The sequence below is a fragment of the Diplodia corticola genome (genome assembly GCF_001883845.1).
Source record: "Diplodia corticola strain CBS 112549 chromosome Unknown scaffold1, whole genome shotgun sequence".
Lineage (NCBI taxonomy): Eukaryota > Fungi > Ascomycota > Dothideomycetes > Botryosphaeriales > Botryosphaeriaceae > Diplodia > Diplodia corticola.
Genome location: NW_017971480.1, coordinates 1,487,843 through 1,507,036, shown reverse-complemented (window position 1 = coordinate 1,507,036; position 19,194 = coordinate 1,487,843). Strand labels below are relative to the sequence as shown.

Below are 19,194 nucleotides of genomic sequence, written 5' to 3'. Positions count from 1 at the left end.
CCGGTAGTAGCACAACAACGGTCCCTAAATCAGAAAAAGAATACCATCTTTTTTATTTTGCTTTAACGCCCACCACTCACTGTCATGCCCTTGGAAGTGAGGCTGCGTTGGCGAGGCTTGCCGAGTGGCAATGAGGCCAACCATAGGTCCTTGATAAAAGGGTTCGATCGGTGGAGTTCGGTACAGTTAGTCGAGAGCGCTTAGTTTTTCCCTTTGTCTTTTTTTTTCCTTCTCCTTTCTTTTCATCCCCTGTTGCCAGTTCCTCGTCGATCTTTCTATTTTTTTCCCTCCCTAGCTAGCCCTAGTTGTCGATGTCTAAGGGGCGGCGACGACGTGTCGGTGTGCATCTCGGCACGATGCGGGGGACCACGATTGTGCCCCGCGTCGCGCGGCGGCGCATTGAAACGTAGCTAGTATTGGTCCTCTCCAATGCTCGAAACGGACGAAGCGGGTGTGGCGCTCCTGGTCTGCTTCAAGAAGTGGGAGACACGTCGACGAATTTTTTTTTTTCTTTCAGCAGTGCCACTCCGTCCAATACCAACCACATCCTTACCAAACGCCTCGACTGGAACTTCGATGGAGTCCCGGTAGTAACCTCACCAGCGAGCGCCCGCCCAAAAGATCGCGATCAAATCACGTACCGATCCGATGGAAGTCTCCGTCGCACACCTTCCGAGGAAGAAGAGGTGGGAGAATACTCTACAATTGTCATTACGTGAATTCTGGCTTTCCTTTATATATGTTTCCCTCCCGGCCACTGGGTATCTCAGGTATGCAAAGCTTATGTAAGTGGGTGCGGTTTTTTTTTTGTCGTGTGCGAGGTTCGAAAAAGGGAAACGGTAAAATAACTTCGCAGTGAAGGCAAAGATAAATCCGCGAGATGATGGTGATGGTGGCATATGAGAGAGATAGAGAGCCCAGTCCCGCGTACAAACTCCACCCCTGAGACAGAAAGGAAAGAAGAAGGGACTCTGGCTCTTTAAAACCCCGGCCAGCGAGAGAAACAACGATGGATGAAAAAGAAGCAGGGGAACAGATACAAGGAAAAGGAAAGGAATACCTCACACGGCGCCGCACCAGTCCGGACTTTTTGTTGCTCTTTCCATCTACCATCTTCAGTCCGTGGATTGGGTAGTCGGTACATAGACACAGCCGTAACGCCCCCGTAAGAATACATGTGTACTGCATCCAGTTCAGCCTTGCTCGCCCGTCTACAGAGAAAGCAAACGGGGGTTTGCCTACCACGAAAACAAACTTTGGAAACGCGCATGCCGCTCAGAGGAAATTTTTACGATTGCCGGGATGGTTCCTTTTTTTCCAAGCGCCCCGGGCTCAACGCAAGGTGCCCAGCGTCCGGCCGTTTCCTTGGATTTCGGTCGGCACGCCGCGCAGCGAGCGGGCAGGCGGCAGTTGCGAATTTGGCCGCGGGGTGGTGGGCTTGGAGCCGGGCTGCTGCGGGTGCTGGGGCTGTGTGGGGGAGGAGCCTTCCTGCAGCTGCTGGGGGTGCTGGGGGTGCTGGGGCTGGGGCTGGTACAGCGGCTGGGTGCTGTGCTGCGAGGACGAGACGTGCGACAGGCCGTGGGAGGAGAGAGTAGAGGAGGCGCGGGAGGCGGTCGAGACCATGCTGTCCGCACGGGTGGGCAGGTTGACTTCGGTGGTCCTGGAGGTGCTGCCGCTGTGGGTCGAGGCCGAGTCGTGCTGGTGCTGCTGCGGGAGGATGGGGTCCGGGTCGTTGCCCGAGGCGGCCATCAGCTCGGGGAAGAGGTTCTTGGTGGAGATGGCGTCGGCGAATTCCTTCCAGCGGATGATCTGGCTGCCGCTCTCGTCGAACTCCAGGCTCCAGACGTATTCGTTGGTGAAGGGCCCGGAGACGGTGCGGCCGGTGGCGATGATCCAGAGACACACCTTGCGGGCAGGCACGTCCTCGATGATCTCGTGGACCGACATGTGCATTTCCTTGAAGGTGTTGGCCAGCATGTTGAGCGAGCGCTGGCAGGCCGAGTTGTCCTGGGGGGCGGCGCCCAGCGACTTGGGATAGATCTCGCGCCAGCAGCTGCGGTCGCGCAGTTTGAAGACGGTGGTGGTGTCCAGGCGGTTGAAGGCGTCGACGACGGCCAGGGCGGTCTGGCGCTGGCGGCTCATGCCATTGTCCTGGTACTTGCTGGACGACTTGTCCTTGAAGAGGGCCACGAAGGGCATGATGGCGGCTGGTTCGCGGGCACTGCGGGCACTGCGGGCACGGCGGGCGTGGGGGCGGAGGCGGGGTCGGGAGCCTCAGGCGCTGGCAACCGTGTCGGGGCACGCGGCCGGCGTGGTTGTCTGTTTAGCTGCGGCGTGGTTGCTTGGAGCTTCGAGCGCGCTCTCTCTTGGGCGAGCGGCGTGGGCCAGGGCAGGGCAGAGGTATTAAACGCAGATTGGCAGCGCAGCCCTGGCGCGCGCGATCAGCGCAGGGGCGCTGCACTCCGAGTCGTGCCACTGGCCCGCGCATTGCTCAGCTACCCGCGCAGCCAGCCGTCGCCCAGCGGACCGCGCCCCGGCCGCCCGCGTTGCTCATGCCTGGCTGCCGCCTTTTTGCGGCGCAAGGGGCGCGCGGCAGCTGCAGGATTCGATCGCAGCGCGTGGAGAAGCGAGACGGGCGGGCTCGCGGGCTAGAGGTGCGGGCGGGGCGTCGCTAGCTGCCAGTCAGTGCTCGCCTGTTGATGGCGTCAGGCGACGAGCCACCGTCGCAAACCACTGCACCGACACTCGCCCAGCACACGCCCCTCCACGCCTGACGCAGTCCCCCACCGCCGCCGATTCCTGCCAATCGCACCCGCCCGCCAGAGCCCTGCTGAGCCCTGCTGAGCCCTGCTGCGCCCGGCACCCGCCGACGAGCCCTGACCGATCGTGAAGACGGCTGCGACTCGCCACCCCCTTCATCATCGACGCACCCCGTGCCCGCTGCAGCGTCGCCCGCCTGCGCCTAACCTGCCTGCCCCGAGTCACCCAGCTGAGATAGGAGAGTGGCGTTTCACAACGGCCGGGGGGGGGGGGGGGGGCGCCCGCCCACCGCCATACTTTCTCTCGCGGATGTCGACGCGCACCAGATTGTCAGATCGCCGCCCGCCATCTGCCATGGCATCGCGGCCGCTGACCAGTCGCGGCCGCAGGACGCCCAAGGGGCACGCCTGCATCCTCTGAGCGAGCGAGCTGTCTCGGATGGGCGTCGCGGATAACGACTAACCGGAAGGCTTGCGCCGCGGAAAACGAGCCTCACGCAAATCTTCGGCCGTTACGGCAGCGAGCGACACCCGCTGACTCGTCGCGGAGCCGGGCGACTCGTGCCGCTTGGGCATCATCTCCCTGGCGAGATTGCTGCATCGCCCGTGGGCATCAATCGGCCGCCGGCGGGCCGGAGGTCTCTCCGCGAAGACAGAAACAGCAACTTCAAGACCGGAGTGCAGCAGAATTGCGGTCCCGCAGCAGCAGCCTTTCTCCAAAAACGCCCTCTGTCCCTCCCTCTCCCATGTCTTCCCAAGGTGCTCCCAGCTCCACGCCTGATTCATCTTTTGCGAGATCGCCTGCGCGGCTCCAAGGCGCCCTTCTCTAAATGGACTCACTCTCCATTGATAGCTCGAGGTCCGTCCTGTATCCCTACGCCCCCATTGGCCGCCTCGTCTTGACTGATTTTCCAAGCAGCTCTTGGGAGCTCCGCAGCCCCTCGCTCCCCCTCGCCCAAGGCCCGCTACCGCCTCCACCGAGCAGCCCAACCCAGCGTGCTCGGGGGACGAAGCATTCCCAAGCTCTTGTCCGATACCAGCCGCCGCAGGTCTGTGGCGTCGTCGAGGTTCGCAAGAATGCCTGCTTCCTAGGTGTCACCGCCATCGTCCGCCGTGAGACTCGGGAGCTCGTCAACTCCAGCGAGTACGGTACCTACGAGTACCCCAGGGTCAGGTATGTCGTCGAGGACCTTAGCTGGCCCGTCTTCAAGCGCTTCGGCGGCCTGGACCTGATGGACCCGGATCTTCTCCATGTGCTGGAAGCCAAGTCTCGCTGGTGGACAAGGACGGATGACTGGTTCCTACTGGCCCAGCATGCATTTGGCAAGAGCCGCAGGCGCATCCTGTTCACCTTTGCTGATCCAAGTGTGCCGACTCTCCCGCGTGCGCTGCCTGCTCCCCCTCCGTTCGGACAAACACCCCAGGAAAGGGATGACCGTGTGTCGAGCCGCATTGAGGAACTTGCCTGACAACTACCGCTAGGCCTATCGGTTGGAGTCGTGGCATAGTCTTGGCCCTGGATATCTTGCCTGTGGGGGTAAAGCTTGTTCTTTACCCAGCCTGGAGCCGACCTCACTTCACTCGTCAGTGTGTCCGAGCGTAGATTTCCCCCCACCATCCGCCTACTAGATCGCAGATCCCCATGATGCAACCTTGCTGGAGACGGACCTTCCCGAGCCATCTAGCCACCAGATATTTTCCAAGCCGGAGGTCTAGATCCTTGGCACGGATGTGCGATGACTTACATACCCGTGGGAATCCGGAACATCCGGAGCGGATGGTGCTTGCCTGAACAAGCTAAAAGAATCACACCCGCTGTTTCGCCTAGAGTCTAGGCCCCATTCACAACACCACTTTCCGGAGCAAAAGTTTTCTACCTGGATTCAGTCCTCCTTGTACCATCCTGGATCATGGCCCAACCTCTACTGGATCCGTTCCCCTGACCGGAAGCCGTCCGCACTTCTTTCTGACTGCAGCCTTTATCCTCTGGACTTCCACTTCCCTGATCCACTACCGGGACTCCATCCGGATTCCAAACCACTGGCTGGACCTGGGGCATCTAGACCCCCGAAAACAATTCATTCCATGAGTTTCACGCTTTGCAAAAGTAATTTTGTTTCCCAACGCGCAACGGTCGAGCACACATACCCATCAACGGCAGACAACACAGTGTTAATCTTCACCCCAAAAAGCAAGTACCCCGCATCGCTGTTTGTTTCCGTTACTATTGCGTCGCCGTTTTATACATTTTTGCTTCGTTTGAATTGCCCCTGGATACGGGCTTATCGTTACATCACACTTTACTGGTTCACACACACTCCCTCAGCTTGTCTTTTGCTTTGTGTTCATTGTCCTCGTTTTTGTACATAGCATTCATATGGCGTTTTACTTGGAGCCCTCTTCTGCTAAGGAGATTGAGCGGACGGACGGATGGACGGATGGAATGGGTGGACTACTGGGATTATGGACTTGGGTGGCACCTTTGCTTTTTGATATTTTGTTTGTTTCCCCGATCGCATTTGCATTTGTTCTCTCAGCGCTACAGTCGCTTTGGGTGTTAAAAGCACATCTCTGCTCAAGATTCTGGTTTTCGTTGTTTTTTAAAGTCCGGCAACGGTCTTTTCCCTGCATTAAGAATGGTTTGATACTTGAAGCACTCCTTCGCATAAATCTTCTGTTTATTTTTTTTGTCTTTTTCTCATGGGTGGCTCATCTCCAGCGTTCCTTGGCAGCGTTCGAAAGAAACGTCGGTTTACATCCTCTCAAGCAAATTTTTAATCCGCAGCAAGCTATGCAGGTTGCGTTTACTTTTAACAATCAACTTGCGTACCTACCTATCCTCCGGACACCATTGCTTAACCATCCATGTCGCCTCGGAGACCGCATCGCAAAGTAAGACAAACCGGCAGGAGGGGAAAGGATACAAGGAGAGAGAGAAGAGTAAATGTCTATGACGCCACCCATCCTCCGCGGTGCATCTCGAATCTCTCCAGTGTGTCCACTTCAGGGGGGGGGTGTGGGTTGCTGACGTGACGTAAGGCACGAACGCCTTTCCGGCACTTGCCGTTTTCGGAAGGAAGTTTCAGTCGGGCGGTAATAATCAGGCTAAGGGATCTTAATGTCGGAGATGGTACCGATGCTGCAGGGGCGAATATGAGCGTGCGTCACACATGGCACGCTTGCGTTACTGGCTCGGCTGGCTCATTGGGTACTGCTAATTTCGACGACGACAACGACGACGACTGCGGCGATGATGACGAATGACGGCGATGACGGCGATGACGATGACGAGCGGTAGGTAGAGAGGTGAAAGATGGAGGTGATGTGGTTTCTTTTTCGTTTGTTCCGATTTACGCCTCATGTTTAGCCTCGATCTTCCTCGCTCGCCCTTCTCAACCCAGCGCCAATTGGCTTCCCTTCTCCGTTTCCCTTTCCCTTTCCCTTTCTCTCTTCTTCTATTCCCCGTTCACTTCCCTACGCCCCCACCCCCACCTCGTCCCCCTCCTCCCACCACCTCCCCCTCTCCTTAAACCTCACCCACATCGGCCCCAACGTCATCGTAAACGTATCCCTCATCCCCTCATCAAACACCCTCCCCACCACATCCTCCCCGCCGTCCTCCTCCTCCCCCTCATACCCCAAATCGAACCTCAACGCCACCCTCGCCACCACGCTCCTCATCTCCCACATGGCCAACGCCTTGCCCGCGCACGCAAACTGCCCGACCTGAAACGGGAAGAACGCACCCGCCCCACCGCCCGCGTTCCCACGCCTGATGAGCTCCGGCCGTCCGCCCAGCCGGCGATCCGCGATCCACCGCTCGGGCAGGAACTCGTCCGGCCGGACAAAGTAGCGCGGCGAGCGGTGCAGCACGTGCGGCGAGATGTACACGTCTGTGTTGCCCGGGATGTACAGGACGTTGTTGGGTGCGGCGCCGCGCCCTTTGCCTTTGCCTTTGGCTTTGCCTTCACCCGCGCCTACGCCTACGCCTACGCCTACGCCGCTCTCGTCGTCGTCGTCGTCGTCATCGTCATGCAGTATCACGCGCAAGCCCTCTGGCGGCGTGACGCGCGGATTGCCGCCGGGGGTCGCGGGCTTGAGGCGCATCGTCTCGTTGAGGACGGCGTCGAGCAGGGGCGCGGCGGCGAGGTTGGCGGCGAGGTGGGGGTAGGTGAAGGATTCGGGGCCGAGGGGGAAGAGCGGGGCGAGGGAGCGTTGGAGGAGGCGCCAGAGGGCGGGGCGGCGGGAGAGGTAGTAGAAGGTGTTGATGAGGGTGTTGGACGTGGTGTCGCTGTGTGAGAGGGTGCGCGCGTCTCGGGTCAGCTGGTGGGTTTGGTTGGTGGCTGTGTAGGGGAGGGGACGACGGAGGGGATGGGGGGACTGGGGACTGGGGACTGGGGACTTACGCTCCGGCTGTGACGATTAGGCGGCCGTCTTCGTTGAGGGCGGCTTGTGTGCGTGGCGCGTGCGGGCTGCGCGCTTCGTAGGCGCGGAGGATGTGCGTGCATATGTCCGATGGGGGTTGGGATTTGTCGTCGTTTGCGGCGAGGGCCTGTCTGGGTCAGTATGGCGAATGGCGTGCTGGGGGTGGTCTTGGGGGTTCCCTGTCTCTGCAATGGAAGGAGAGTCCCTTTTCATGAGGACAAAAGAAAATATGGGGGAGACTCACATCCCGCTTCTCCTTCACTAACCCGGCACAATACGACACAAATGGCCTCACTGGCCCATCCGCCCCCGGAATCTTAGACAAGGCATTCAAAGCCCACGGCACCGGCTTCAACACCCCGATAAATAGCTGCTGCGCCCTCAGCGCCCTGACCGCCCAATGCTCCACTCCGCCCCCACTCAACTGCCCAAAATCGCGTCCAAAACCCACCACCCCCATCAAATCGTACGCCAAGTACGCGACCCATTCGGTGACATTAACCGCTTCAGCTCCGGAGTCGCCGGCCGTGGCGATGGCGTCGAGGAAGAGGCCGATGGTGGATTGCATTTCGGGGTCGTACTTGGCGAGGGATTTGGCGTTGAGTGCCAATTCCCACGGCTTGCGGCGGAGACGGTGATCGGTGAGCGAGCGCGTCTCGATGAGGCCAAGGCGGTCGTCGTTCCAGTCGGAGAGGGCGTAGAGGGTGGATTTGCGGCAGGCGGCGATGGGGATGAGGGCTTCGGCGCGGGCGATGGAGAGCTCGCGGGGACCTGGGAATGGGGGTCAGTTTTGGTCGATTTGAAGCTGGTGATGGGGGATTGATTGGTGATCAGAATATGATTTGGGATTGTTGTTTCGGGCATTTTTGTTCCGTCTCTTCTTGCCTTATCTTTTCCATTGACATCTGCTTCGGCTTCCGAACATCACTTGACAGGGAAAAAGAGAGACATGGCTAAAGAATTGCATCAGCACACTCACCCGTCCTCACCACATCCCCATACTCCTCATGCATCCTCTCCAACTCTCTATGCCACTGCACCGACCTCGCCGACTTCCATACCGCATACAACTTAGTCAACCGCGCTGGCCACGGCCCCGGAAAGCGCCTCAAGCGATGGAAGAAACCGCGGTACACCAGAATCGAAGCCGCCAGGCCGAGCGAGAGCAGGGCAGATGCGTGGGCAAGCTCTGCAGTCGCGGAGAGGTAGGTGGTGGTGTCGAAGACGTGCACGTTGAGGCCAATGAAGAGCGCGGCGAGGCTGAGGAGCGCGCAGCCGATGTGCGGGAGGAACATGTCGATCTCGACCAGCTGGATGGCGGCGTGGACGGCGACGCCCGCGAGGACAGGGGCGAGCCAGGCGGGCATCGTGGTGGTGCTAGTGGTGGTGGCTGCGGGTGCAGATGTCAGAGGCACCCGCAGGACTCCCTTTGATGACGGTAGCTATGGAGGCACGGACGAGGGCGGGCGGGCGAGTTGGCAAGATGTGCATGGGCGGATGGCTCTACTTGTATGGAAAAGAGGAGCAATGTGCGGCACAGTCGTGTCCGACGGGAGAGTGGAGCGAGTGCCCCGCTCGCTCCACGCGTGATGATTTGCGGCTGGGATCCAGCCTGAGCCCGGTGACACCTTCTACTTGTGGGACGCGCATCCGATGAATCCAGCGGCGCGGGTCCTGCATTTGCATCTGATTAGCTATGATTGGCCCATGGCGTATTGCAAGACGCGAGAGCCACACTCGCCATTTGTCATGTCAGACAATATAAGGCCATTAGCCAGCACTGGAAACCAGTGCGGCGCTGTACTTTTTCCTAGTGCGACATGTTATGACAACTTGTTTGATGCTGCGATATCATGGTGCTCATGCTTGTTCTGGAGTATCTACACGAAAGAATGCCGTCTGTAGTGCCACCGATGCCATAGCTTTGCCCCCGCTCGATCGAAAAGAACTGGTGGAAACCGTTAAAGGGCTGGGGCGAGTGTTTGAGGAGGTGAACGAGTGTTGCAACGAGCTACCCGAGAGAAAGCGCTAAATACCCTTCTTGGTCATCGCGCCTTCCAACACCGTCTGAGCTTCCTTCTGGTGCACTTTGTCTTTGCTCTTTCGCGTCCGTCACAAATCGGAAGGTGCAGAAGCGGACTGACTGGCACGATAGTTTTCCATAGCTCTGTTCGCCTTGTACATTGTCCAGGGCGCTTCGACAAGCTCGACCATCCGAAGCCGTCCGTAAAACATGATATTGAAGCAGATAGTCTTGTCTTTCTAAGAGTAGATGGTCTGCATCAGTAGATGAAACCCGAGTGGGGCGAGGATCCAAATTTCTCGTACCTCGAGAACTGTGAGTATATCAATGAGCTTATCCGTGAAGGCTCGACCGTCATCTGATGCGTACGAAGCTCGAAAGTATTCGGTCTTGCGGGCCCGGATAAACCCATGTTGCGCACCGTCTTGTATTATGTCTGCCAACTGCCGGATCCTGGCGATGACACTCCGCTCGCTCCACATTTTAGGACCGGTGAATCCAGCTGTATGCACCCAGTCCCTGCGAGCATCCGAAATCTCCGGCGCCTCTGTACTCACAAACATGTTGTAGGCCGCCTTGACCCAATCTTCACGCGTGGCTGGGTCCGTGGTGAAATCATGACCGATCGCATCAGCTTTCACCTCTGAACGGCCATACATCTCCCTGAGAAGCGTCTTGATTTCTTGGTGGGTCATCCTCTTTTCATACCCGGCCAGGGTGCCAAAAAGACTGTATCTCGGGTGCAGTACGACCTCGGGGCTTACGGGTGTGAACGGATGTTGGGTTGCCTTCGGAGTTCTGTCAGCGTTAAAGTCAAGCAGTAGCCTGGCGGTGGCCACATACCAAAATCCATTCTGTGGGCGAATAGATGAGACTGAGGATGGCCGGCTTTACCCATTTGAATATAATCTCAACGCTATACTTATGCGCCTGCCAAGAGTCAATGCCTATCACCCAACTGCAAGTAAGGAATCTCACCCTTAAAACTTCGAGCAGTTCGGCCTTCCGTGCAGGCCAACTTAACACCTCTTGCGGCAGGAATCCGGGGGGGTGGTCTGCGTAGCGGAACCCATGTCTGTATCCATCGCAGATGAGGCGCTGTGGATCGTTAGCTAACATGCTGAACAACGAGACAACAAGCCACGTACTGCAACCCGGTAAGCCAACGCAACCACCATCTTTTGAGGTATAATCGGAAGCCTCGGGCTGGCGGGCTCGTCCATCTTGATGAACGTCATTCCCGCCCATTTTCGGGAAAGGTCGAGAGGCCGGTCACCGCTGATCATGGCATCGTATATCTCTCCAACGAGCGCTCCAAACTGACTCTCGATCAGTATGCCCGTATCAACGTCCCTGGTATTGTCGATGCGCATATGTATGTCGCGGCGAGCTTGCTTTGCCCAATCTGGGGCCATGGCCGTTTCATCGGGCCCCAGTTGTTCCCACCGTCTGTAGGTTGATAAACGTGGGGGAGGCGAATTTGCGGGGAGAGGGAGCTGGGGGTCAGAGTCAGAGTCCATCGCGCAAACAAGAGTAGAAGTCGGATGCTGGTGATGGATCAAGCGGGATTGATTTGGGTATTATCAATGCTGTGCTGCGAGATGATGGGCGTGAGATGAGAATGGTGACTGAATGCACGCAGTTGTTGATGTAGAGGATAGATATGCACACTCCAAGCGTTCCGAGTGGAAGCAACGCAGCAGCAATACAAGCAAGGCAGCCACGTTCTGTCCAGGCCAAAGGCGGCAACGAACTGGAGTGTCAGATGGACGCGTTGGGAATGCGCAGCTTCCCACCTCGAATGCCCGTCCCCAGCGCAACCGCCAGCACAGATCTCCCGCCACAGTCTCATCTTAAGCACGCTGACTGGCTGTCCACACTTACCCCATACTGCTGCGCGGCTTTCTCCAATATTGGAAGAATTCCTCCTCTGGCTGCAACCCCGGGGTTTACATAAGTTCGGCTGGGATGATTGGCATCATCCTCGAATACTGACAAACACCGGGAAATGATGGCGTGATGACTTTTGATCATTTTTTCTCCTTATATGTTGAAACCACCGTGCTCGGCGGCCTCCACAAAGCGCCAGAGCCCTGCTTCCCTGGCAGCCTTCTTCACGATTGATACCTCCTCATCCTTCACCGCCCGGTTGATATCCTTGTATCTCACCGTCTCGTTCGTTTCCTCATTTGCCCCCACACCCCCCGGCTCCACAACTCCTTCGCCCGACTCATCATCCTTCTTCTTCCTCCCCCCTCGCCTCGCCTTTCCGACATGTGCGCGCGGGAAATATTGCTCCATAACATGCACAAACAAATCCTTCGACACGTTCTCCGCCAACCACCTCATGATCTCCACGCCCTCATCCTCCTTCCCCGGCATGACCAAATGCCGCACAAGCACCCCCGACTTCGCAATGCCGTCCGCCGTAAAGCACAAGTCGCCCACCTGCTTGTGCATCGCCTTCACGCTCTCCATGGCCGCCTCCGTATACCCATCCGCCTTCAGCAGCCTCCTGCTCGTTTCCCCCCTCCAAACCTTGAAGTCGGGCAAATAGATGTCGACCAGCCCGTCCAACAACTCGATACTCTCCAGACTGTCAAACGCACTCGTATTATACACGATCGGAATGCTCAACCCCATCTCCCTCGCCGCAAGAATCGACAGCACCACCTGCGGCACCACATGCTCGGGCGTCACCAGGTTGACGTTGTGGCAGCCGCCCACCGTCTGCAGCTTGACGTACCACTCGGCCAGCTCCTCGGGGGTGACGTCGAAGCCGTTGCGCTGGTGCGCGATGTCGTGGTTCTGGCAGAAGACGCAGCGCAGATTGCACCCGCTGAAGAAGACGGACCCGCTCCCGTTGTGGCCCTGCAGGCACGGCTCCTCGCCGAAATGCGGCGCGATGGTGTTGACCTTGGCCGTCGTCGCCCCGATCAGGCACACGCCCGTCGTCTCGTAGCGGTTGACGCCGCACTGGCGCGGGCAGAGGTTGCAGTTTTGCAGGTGCTTGTAGGCGGCTGACCGCTTCTGGGCGGCGCGCCGCTCGTCGAGGAGGAGGTAGCGCGGGATGTAGTCGTCGAGGAGGAAGGGCGGCGCGAGGTGGAGGTGGCGCTGGAAAGGCGGCGGGAGGCGGCGGCGGGAGGGGGTGGGGCGGAGCGGAGCGGAGAGGGGTCGACGCGGGGTTGGCGGCGGTGGAGGGGGAGTCGTCGTCGTCGTCGTCGTCGTCGTCATGCAGTGGCGGCGGTGGTGATTGTGGAGGGCGGGCGGCGTGGCTGCGGCTATGGCTGCCGCAGTCGTGGAAATGGCGGGCTTCAGCCGTAGGTGCCACCGCGGGCGGGCGAGAGGTTTCGCGCAGAGCATGATAAACGATCAGGCATGCTGTGGTGGATGGGTGGATGGTTCGTGGCGGAAAGATTATGCGGGAGGGTTGTGGTTGATGGGCGCGGGCGAGCGGACCATGACGTCGATTGCCAGCAGCGCCAGCCTATCACAGCACAACGGATGTCACCCGGCCATGGCCACTACAGCAACACAGGCTCAAACACTTCGCCTCTACATCGTTTGCCAAACTTCGGCGAGGGTGCTCTGCGATGCAAAGGTCCCTCGCCCCCACTCGGCCTACGAGAATCCGACCTCACCTCCGTTCGATCCTTCCTTTGCGGCATGCCCCGCTGTAGAGTGCTCTTCGGCGACTCCGTCTGCCGAACTCTCGTGTTGAAAGGAGAGAGCCGCTGGAGCGGTACCATGGCTGAAGGCTCGCCGCCCGAAATGGTCTGGGTAAGCCACAACAAAGCTGTGGCGGTTGCGGCTACTACCGAGCGCGCTCCCCCTTGTGGAAAGCGTGCGGACTCATCAAGTGCCGGATGGATGCTGGCAGTGCTGGCAGTCGACCGATCTGGCGGTAAATGGGCCCAGAGGCACCTCGGCCCATCTGTGGCTGCATCTAGCGCATCGTGCCCTACCTGAATAGGTTAGCGCCGAAGCCCACGTGGTGCCATCTGGCTCAACATAGCGTCTTTATACAGCCACAGCCGGCATCTGCCACCGTTCCAGGCTCCTTACTAACAAAAGCTGTGCTGCGCCTGACTGGCTGCTTCTACGCCACTTTCTCCTGTCGCCAACGGAGTCGCTTCGAGCACGAATCCCCGACCATTCTCCTGCATAGTCCATGGATTTGTCTTGATGTTTGGGAGATATCGCCATGCTCACGGGCGATTGCACTGTCTTCAAAGCCGAGCAGCGGGAGCGGTGATTAATTTCCGAGGCCCACCTGTGGCTGGAGTCTTCTCTCAGCTGTAGACGCCTCAGCCCGTGCTCTCTGCCTGATTTTGACCGCCTGCCCGCTTCAGGCGGCTCTGGTGGTCCAGAGGCAGCCTCGCCTCGGCCCGGACCCTTCAGCTTTCGTATCTGAACCTCTAGCCCTCCACATTCCCACTATCCGAAGCTTGGCAGGAAGCTTGGCACAAACTTTGAACCCCTCTGGCATGGACAGTGCTTCCTCCACCATGCAGTTCGGTGGTGTTGACCATTTGTTTAAGAAGGGGCGCCATTGTCTCTGTTTCCTGCACCATCAGTCCTTCGGAGCTCATCGGCCACTACCACCATAAGCCACTCGTTCGGCGCCCGCTTGTCACTTGCAATGCATTCCGCCGTCTTGCTCCCCCTCCTTGCGGGGTTGGCTGCTGCCAAACCAATCGCAGCCACCACCGAGGCCGCCTCCAACCCGACCCCGGATGCTCTGCCTGTCGATTTCCTTGCCAATGTCGCCATCCCGACCTACTCAACCATCGATGGCGTTTCTTCTCAGGACGTGCCTTACGCCACTCCTACCGCCCTGGCCGCTGCCTCGGCCGATCAGGCCGAGACTCCCTTCAGCGTCTTCCCGGCCGCTACCAGTGTCGCCATCAACGCCGCTGGTGAAGATGGAGACGCCGCTTCTGCGTCTCCCACTGCCACCGCAGCCAAGCGTCGTCACTTGGCCGACATCCAGAGGCGTTCCGCCTGCGACACCCAGGCCACCATTGAGAGCCAGTACACCATCGACGTGAGCAGCGCCAGCGCCTTCCGCGCCGACACTGTCATGGCCGGTGTGGCCAAGGCTGCCGTGGTCCCCTCCGGTTACCAGAGCAACTTTGTGAACCTGGCTGGAGCGAGCAGCGCCTACGCTTATCTGGGCTATACCGTCGTCGACACCGGCTACGATGTCCAGGCCTGCGCTGACCAGTGCGACGCCAAGGAGGGCTGTCTGTCTTTCAACATTTACTTCGAGAGAGACCCGACGATTGAGCCGGGCAATGGCTGCACCAACCCTACTGCCTTCGCCAACGTCAAGTGCTCGTTCTGGGGCAGTGCTCTGGACGACCGCACTGCCACCAACACTGGCCAGTGGCGTGCCGATTTCGAGGTCGCCATTGCTGGCTCCAACGGATACACGTCCAACAGAGTCGGTAAGACGATTGACGGCTGGTCGGCCCCCCTCAACCTTGGCAATGCCGCTATGAACGCTCCCCTTTGGGATGCTGCCGACACCTGGACCTACATGGGCTACAAGCTCTTCCAGGATGGTCCCTTCGACGTCAGCCTTTGCTCGGCTGCTTGCGAGGCCCAGACTGCGTACAATGTCGCCCACCCCCCTTCTTCGGGCTACACCCCTCTGTGCGCCGGCTTTGGAACCTACCAGCTCACTGTGACTGACCGCAACACCGGCATGTCCAACGTCGTCGGCCAGATGTGCACCATGTACACGTCCGCCTGGGGCGCCGAGTACGCCACTAACACGGTTGCGTGGAACGATGCCATCATGACCAAGTACACGTACAGCCTCAGCTTCTTCTACTCCAACCCCGAGCTTCAGCCCGTCACTGGCGCCAACCTTGATGCTCTCAGCGGCGAAGGCGCCTTCTGCACTTCGTACAACAGCTATGTTGCGCCGGAGACCACCACGACCTCCACCATCACCCCCGTGAGGACCATCACTTCGATCGCCTCCTTCACCGCGACGGTCACTTCCACCAGCACTGTGTCCGTCGCTACCGGCGGTATCGACAGGAGAGACGATAGCGACAACTCCACCGACACCGGCATCGTCGTCGAGTATATCACCGCTTCCGCCGACCTGATCCCCGCTCTGCCCATGAACATCCTCACCGCAGCCAACGCCTCCACCACTGCCGTCGCCACCACTCTCGCCAAGCGTGTCGCGGCCGGCGCCACCCCTGCCGCAGTCAGTGGCTGGTCCCCCCTTAAGATCTCGGCCGCCTGCTCGCGCGTCGCCACCGGCACCATCACCCGCACGACCAGCACCACCCTTCCGACCTCGACCGCCGTGTCTTCCACCTCGACCACCACGACCCAGACGGTCAGGACGACGACGACCGTCTACGTCGCCGCCCCGACCGAGTACCTCATCGCGTCCGACAGCACCTACCAGCAAGCGCGCCTGACGCTGCCCTTCGCCGTGTCGGGTATGAACGGGGGGATGTCGAACCGCGAGGTCTCGCTCGACAAGGGCGGCTGGATGTGCTTCGAGAACCCCTACGACAGCAACGGCAACTGGGACTACCTGCGTCTGTACTGGCAGGGGTTCTCGGCCGTCGACATTGTCATCAACAGCGCCAAGGGGCACTACATCAAGGCGACGATCGGAAACGCGCAGAACGTCGGGCAGCGCAGCATCACGTTCCGCTGGAGGGTTGGCACGACGCAGAACGCGGATGCCATTTACGACTTTACCATCACCGTGTACGAGAACACCCCTGGCACCATCGAGATCCGCTACAACGAGATGTGGGCAAATGGATTGAACGGTTATGTGCCGTATATCTCGAACTACATCGCCAGCGTCGGTCAGATCGTCAACGACTACAACTCGCAGGGTAGAGGCAGGTTTTTGACGTACAGCCCGTCCAGCCTGTCTCGCGGTATGATGGTTACCTCCAGCTTCTCGCAGAACAGGGCTTGGTTGGGAAGCTTCAACCCTTAAGTGTCAGACCATGACCTACTCAGGGACTGGCGGATACAGAGGGAGTCACGAATTTCTTACAATATTCCCAAGAAAAATCATAGTACTTAGATAGTGTTTAATGAATCATGTCACAACAACTTTTCTCCGGCATCTCCTTCGTGCGACGCTCTGCCCTGTTTGCACGAACGATCCATCAGCACCATCTTCACCCCCGGAAATTGATACTATATAGAACCATCCTCTCCCAAACTCTAAAACTAGGGTACACACGTTCGCCCACAGTAGTGCCTCGATCCTGATTAGACAAAGCTTGGGCAGGACAGGCGGGACGGCGGCCCCACCGAATTTGACAAGACATCCGTCCCGCCGTATGTACCAGCAGCACCTTTAGGCGCACAAGAGCCGTCTTGAACCATCAATCCCGGTACAAGAACCCATCTGGGCAACGAGCTGCACGCCGGACGTTCCAGACACAGGATTCCACCAAAATATCTCGCGGAAGCAGTCGTTCCGTGGCGCCGCACTGGCGCATGAAGAGGCCAACAACCCCCCGGAACGTTGTTTTTCTGAAACGGCCCTTGCGGCGGAAAGGAAAATGACGTGGTTGACATGGGATGCCGCTACCGGCTTGGCGCAGGGATGCGTGCTCCACCATACCAAAAACGAGGGAATCCGCTGGAAAACACTGTTGTACTGATCCCGGAGCTGTGCGTCTGGCATGGAGTCGCTGGATCGTACGTCGCACTTGTGGTGGTACAGTTTGACTACCTTCCTAGTACGACTAGCGTCCGTAGAGCTAAAATTTAGGCTTGATGAGGGGTTCAGGGCGACGGGGGCCTTTAAACACTGGTACGTGCGAGAGGCTCCTCGCTCCCGGGTCCGACAGCAACGACCACATTGCTGCTCATTTCATGATTCGATTCACAACGTCTACCTCAGACCTCATCCGCAGCATCCGAGCAATGAAAACCGTCGACGGCATTCCTAGCCGCATATCGTTGTACCTAGTCCAGCTAACCCGGGCAAAACGAAAAGAAAAAAGAAAAAAACCATCCAGAACAGGAACATCTCCGCATTCTCACACCCAACACGCCCCTCCGTACCTCAGCGCGCGCCTGCAGCATCACTGCAGTCGTCCCAAACCTCATCCGCCGCCATCCGTCTTTACATCCTCCCAACCCAACCCAACCCAACCAGCCTCCCCCCTCCAATCTTAGACGGCCACCTCCACCCCAACAACACCACTAAACCTCCCTCCTACCGCTCCTCTCCGCCCACTCCCCCCTCCCAACTCATCCACCCATACATCCACCCACTTCCCCCCGTCCCCTCCCTTCTAGCACCCCCAGCACCCCTAGCCCCTCTAGCACCCCCAATCTCCCCACCCCCACCTCCCCATCCCATCCCGCCCCGCCCTCGCTCTTCCCCTCTCCCCCGGCACCAAATTGCACAAACGCCGCCGCCGCCTTTGTTAATGCATCGCATTCGCCGGTACTTACTGGCGGGGTCGGGTGATGGAGAGAGGAGGCCGAGGGGGAGGAGGGGGAGGGGGGAGGGGTGGGTGTTTGTGATGGTGGGGTGGACGGTGCTGGTCGAGGTGGCAGGTGAAGTGGTAGGTGAGCAGGAGGAGGAAGACGGCGGTGGTGGCGAGGGAGCGGAGGGTCGGGGTGGCGGGGATTCGAGGTCGGTGTGGTTGGTGGTTGTCGAGGAGGGAGGCAGTACTGGGGCAGGCTTTGGAGCTGTCGTGGAGAAAAGATGGGGAAGGTCCACCGGCCGGCGATGACGTAGGTGAAGGTGTTTGGGGGATCTCAAGGCTGAGTTGGTGACGCAGGGACGGTCGGAATAAGCAGGCTGTGGGCGGAGTCATGGGGAAAGTCAAATTATTATGCTTAGAGCTTAGGTAGCTTGCGTAGACAACACTCGGCGTTGCTACCATCCGATCGAGAAAGCTGAAAGCACATCAGCAGATCCGGCGTGCCGAGAAACGCATTAAACAAGTCGGATGGAGGCCGGGCGTGATGAAACGCGATGGCCGGTGATGGAGCCGCTTTGGACGGAAGCGATGAAGAATCCGGGCGGTGGTGAGGCGTTTCAGGTTTCACGATTCGCGCCTGCCCCCCTGGCCCGCGCCGCCAAGCCGGGCCCTAATTGCTTGGACCGCCCTCTCAGCCGCGCGCATAGCATCCTCTGCTCGACCGACTGCCCGCTGGCGGGAGAAACAGCGTTTGGTTTCGGCCGCGTTGTTGATGTTTTGCTCGTCCTCGCCGCCGGCGTCGATGCGCCCAGCTGCCTGACAACTTCACCCCGTCGCCCTACCCGGCGGCCGTGGGCCCTTCTGCTCCACCACGGCGACCCCGAGGCCACCACCCCTGCCCGCCGCCGATCAAGCATGCAGCCACTCTCGCAAGGCTGCTCGGCTGGGCCGCCGAACGAGCTTCATCACTGCTCCGCCCAACCACAGCCTCGGTGAAGCCGCGCTTGGCCTGTGGCAAGCGCCGAACCCAGCCCCTCCGCTCGCCAAGCTTTACCGATTCGCCCGAGACGTTTCCCACGCACTGTCTCCTTCCTCTGACAGCAATCCCGCTGTCCATCCTCATCGTGTCCGAGCTGTTTCATCCGGCATGCACCTTGTCCACGGCCCCTCCTCCGCCACTGCCGAGCTGCCTGGCGCCAGCTCATCCCCAGTGTCTCGAATCGTCAGTGGCTCAGCCCTCCGCCGTCGACCCGAACTGGACGAAACGGATCGCTGTTTCTCCCCCCTGGGCCACTCACGCCTTGGCACGCGGGTACGGCCACTCCCAGTTGCGCATAGGACGTTGCCTTTAGATTAACGTCCCGGCCCTTACCAACATCCCCGTGATTAACATGCACTGTCCCCGCATTTTCTGCCCAGCCGACAGCCTGGCCCACCCGTCTGGTCTGACGGTGGAAATTGTTCTCGACCCGAGTCTGTGTATAAAGCATTCTGCCTATCCCGATCTACCTACCCTCTCCACCACCATCACCACCACTTTCCTTCT

At 59.2% G+C, this 19,194-nt stretch overlaps 6 protein-coding genes across 6 annotated transcripts; 2 read left to right on the top strand and 4 right to left on the bottom strand.

Annotated features, from left to right (window-relative positions):
• Window positions 1-1,332: 1,332 nt before the first annotated feature.
• BKCO1_1000480 (cytochrome p450) lies at window positions 1,333-2,199 on the bottom strand (the record flags this gene model as incomplete). The annotated part of the gene is made up of 1 exon (XM_020269882.1): window positions 1,333-2,199. The coding sequence occupies one exon, from the start codon at window positions 2,197-2,199 to the stop codon at window positions 1,333-1,335; it is 867 nt and encodes a 288-aa protein (XP_020135482.1).
• Window positions 2,200-3,589: 1,390 nt separating this feature from the next.
• BKCO1_1000479 (uncharacterized protein) lies at window positions 3,590-4,228 on the top strand (the record flags this gene model as incomplete). Its single annotated transcript, XM_020269880.1, has 1 exon — window positions 3,590-4,228. The coding sequence occupies one exon, from the start codon at window positions 3,590-3,592 to the stop codon at window positions 4,226-4,228; it is 639 nt and encodes a 212-aa protein (XP_020135090.1).
• A 2,005-nt stretch (window positions 4,229-6,233) lies between these two features.
• Window positions 6,234-8,551, bottom strand: BKCO1_1000478 (cytochrome p450; the record flags this gene model as incomplete). Its single annotated transcript, XM_020269879.1, has 4 exons — window positions 6,234-7,050; window positions 7,166-7,311; window positions 7,429-7,955; window positions 8,164-8,551. The coding sequence occupies 4 exons, from the start codon at window positions 8,549-8,551 to the stop codon at window positions 6,234-6,236; spliced, it is 1,878 nt and encodes a 625-aa protein (XP_020135091.1).
• A 745-nt stretch (window positions 8,552-9,296) lies between these two features.
• BKCO1_1000477 (uncharacterized protein) lies at window positions 9,297-10,622 on the bottom strand (the record flags this gene model as incomplete). The annotated part of the gene is made up of 5 exons (XM_020269878.1): window positions 9,297-9,446; window positions 9,513-9,995; window positions 10,051-10,137; window positions 10,186-10,305; window positions 10,356-10,622. 5 exons carry the CDS (start codon window positions 10,620-10,622, stop codon window positions 9,297-9,299), a joined length of 1,107 nt encoding a protein of 368 aa, XP_020135415.1.
• A 628-nt stretch (window positions 10,623-11,250) lies between these two features.
• On the bottom strand, window positions 11,251-12,570 carry BKCO1_1000476 (pyruvate formate lyase activating enzyme; the record flags this gene model as incomplete). The annotated part of the gene is made up of 1 exon (XM_020269877.1): window positions 11,251-12,570. The coding sequence occupies one exon, from the start codon at window positions 12,568-12,570 to the stop codon at window positions 11,251-11,253; it is 1,320 nt and encodes a 439-aa protein (XP_020135416.1).
• Window positions 12,571-13,849: 1,279 nt separating this feature from the next.
• On the top strand, window positions 13,850-16,192 carry BKCO1_1000475 (carbohydrate-binding-like protein; the record flags this gene model as incomplete). The annotated part of the gene is made up of 1 exon (XM_020269876.1): window positions 13,850-16,192. One exon carries the CDS (start codon window positions 13,850-13,852, stop codon window positions 16,190-16,192), a length of 2,343 nt encoding a protein of 780 aa, XP_020135417.1.
• Window positions 16,193-19,194: the final 3,002 nt, after the last annotated feature.